General features: G+C 67.7%; 1 protein-coding gene across 1 annotated transcript in view; it reads left to right on the top strand.

Annotated features, from left to right (window-relative positions):
- The window catches only part of ITGA3 (integrin alpha 3), an 11,313-nt gene that overhangs the window by 8,456 nt on the left and 1,454 nt on the right, over positions 1-1,403 (top strand). The window contains exons 18-21 of the mRNA XM_014958919.1: positions 24-135; positions 397-495; positions 585-710; positions 1,226-1,354. Of these exons, the coding sequence (XP_014814405.1) occupies positions 24-135; positions 397-495; positions 585-710; positions 1,226-1,336 (448 nt within the window). The 3' untranslated portion in view covers positions 1,337-1,354. The remainder of the gene's footprint in view (positions 1-23; positions 136-396; positions 496-584; positions 711-1,225; positions 1,355-1,403) is intronic.

Raw genomic sequence — 1,403 nt, 5'->3', positions numbered from 1 at the left:
CCCCCCACTTTTATCTCCCAGAGCTGCTCCGAGGGCACCGCTCAGTGCATCTGGTTCGAGTGCCCCCTGCTCGACACCCAGCACCCCACCACCTTCAGCATCCGCGCCCGCGTCTGGAACAGCACCTTCATTGAGGTGGGTGTGGGGATGGGGGGAGGAACATGGGGGAGCTGGGGGGGACACAGGGCTGGGCTGCTCCCTCGGGGGGACAGTGCTGGAGCAGGGCACTGAGTTTGCCGGGTCTCAGCGCAGCGGCTGACACCCATCCCTCACCCCTTCCATCACCCTCATCATCTCCCCGATTCCATCGCCCACGTTCCCCCTGTTCCATCACCCACATCTCCGCACTTCCATCACCCACGTCCCCCCCTCTCCCATCGTCTGTGCCCCCCCCAGGAATACAGCAATTTTGACCGGGTGAAGGTGGATGGCACGGCCACCCTCTTCCTCCGAACCCACGTCCCCACCATCAACATGCGGAACCACACGGTGCGGGTGAGTGACACCAGAGCCCCTTACTGGGACAGACTGGGGCCCAACTGGGAGCTTTTCCTCCTGACGAGGCCTCTTCTGGGCCCTTCCAGTTCTCGGTGGATGTGGACTCGGAGCTGACGGAGGAGCAGCCGGCCGAGATCGCCCTGTGGCTGGTGCTGGTGGCGGTGGCGGCCGGGCTGCTGCTGCTGGGGCTGATTATCCTCCTGCTCTGGAAGGTGAGGGGGGGCCCAGATCCCCCTCCCAGGGAGGGGGTGCGGGAGCCATGCTGAGACCAGAGGGGCTCGTGTCACCGGTGGCTGCCACCCTCCCTGCCTGGCTGCAGGGATGCCCGGGAGTGGGGGGTGGAAGGGCCCCCCCCCATGGGTAGAAGGTGCCCCCCCAGGTGGAAGGTGCCCGGCTGCTGAGCAATGAGGAAGAGGAGCAGAGAGACACGCACCCCACCCCCACCCCAAAACATTTTGGGAGCTGCCAAAATCCCACCCAAAGCAGGGCTTGGGTGGCTCCCCCCTCCCTCTGCGCTGAGGACTGGGGGGGGTCTCTGGCCCCCTGGGGACCCCCCCCGGCTCCCAGGGGACCCCACTCTCCAACCGGGAGAGAGGTTTTTGTGGGTCTGCAGGGCCCCCCACCCTCAGCATCCTCAGGGGCCAGGGTGCGATGGGCCAGGTCGCCCCCCCCGCCCCCCCATCCCGTGTCCCCCCCTCCGTGACCCCTGTCGCCTCCTTCCTCGCAGTGCGGTTTCTTCCGGCGGGCCAACACGCGGGCCATGTACGAAGCCAAGGGGCAGAAGGCGGAGATGAGGATCCAGCCCTCGGAAACCAAGCGGCTGACGGATGACTACTAAGTTGGGGGGGGGGGGGCCAGCCCCGCTGCCCATCCCCCCCCCCCCGGGGGGGCCCCGCCCCCCCCTT

This window comes from Calidris pugnax, unplaced genomic scaffold (assembly GCF_001431845.1).
Source record: "Calidris pugnax isolate Ruff unplaced genomic scaffold, ASM143184v1 scaffold335, whole genome shotgun sequence".
NCBI lineage: Eukaryota > Metazoa > Chordata > Aves > Charadriiformes > Scolopacidae > Calidris > Calidris pugnax.
This window is presented reverse-complemented; position numbering and strand designations above follow the sequence as displayed.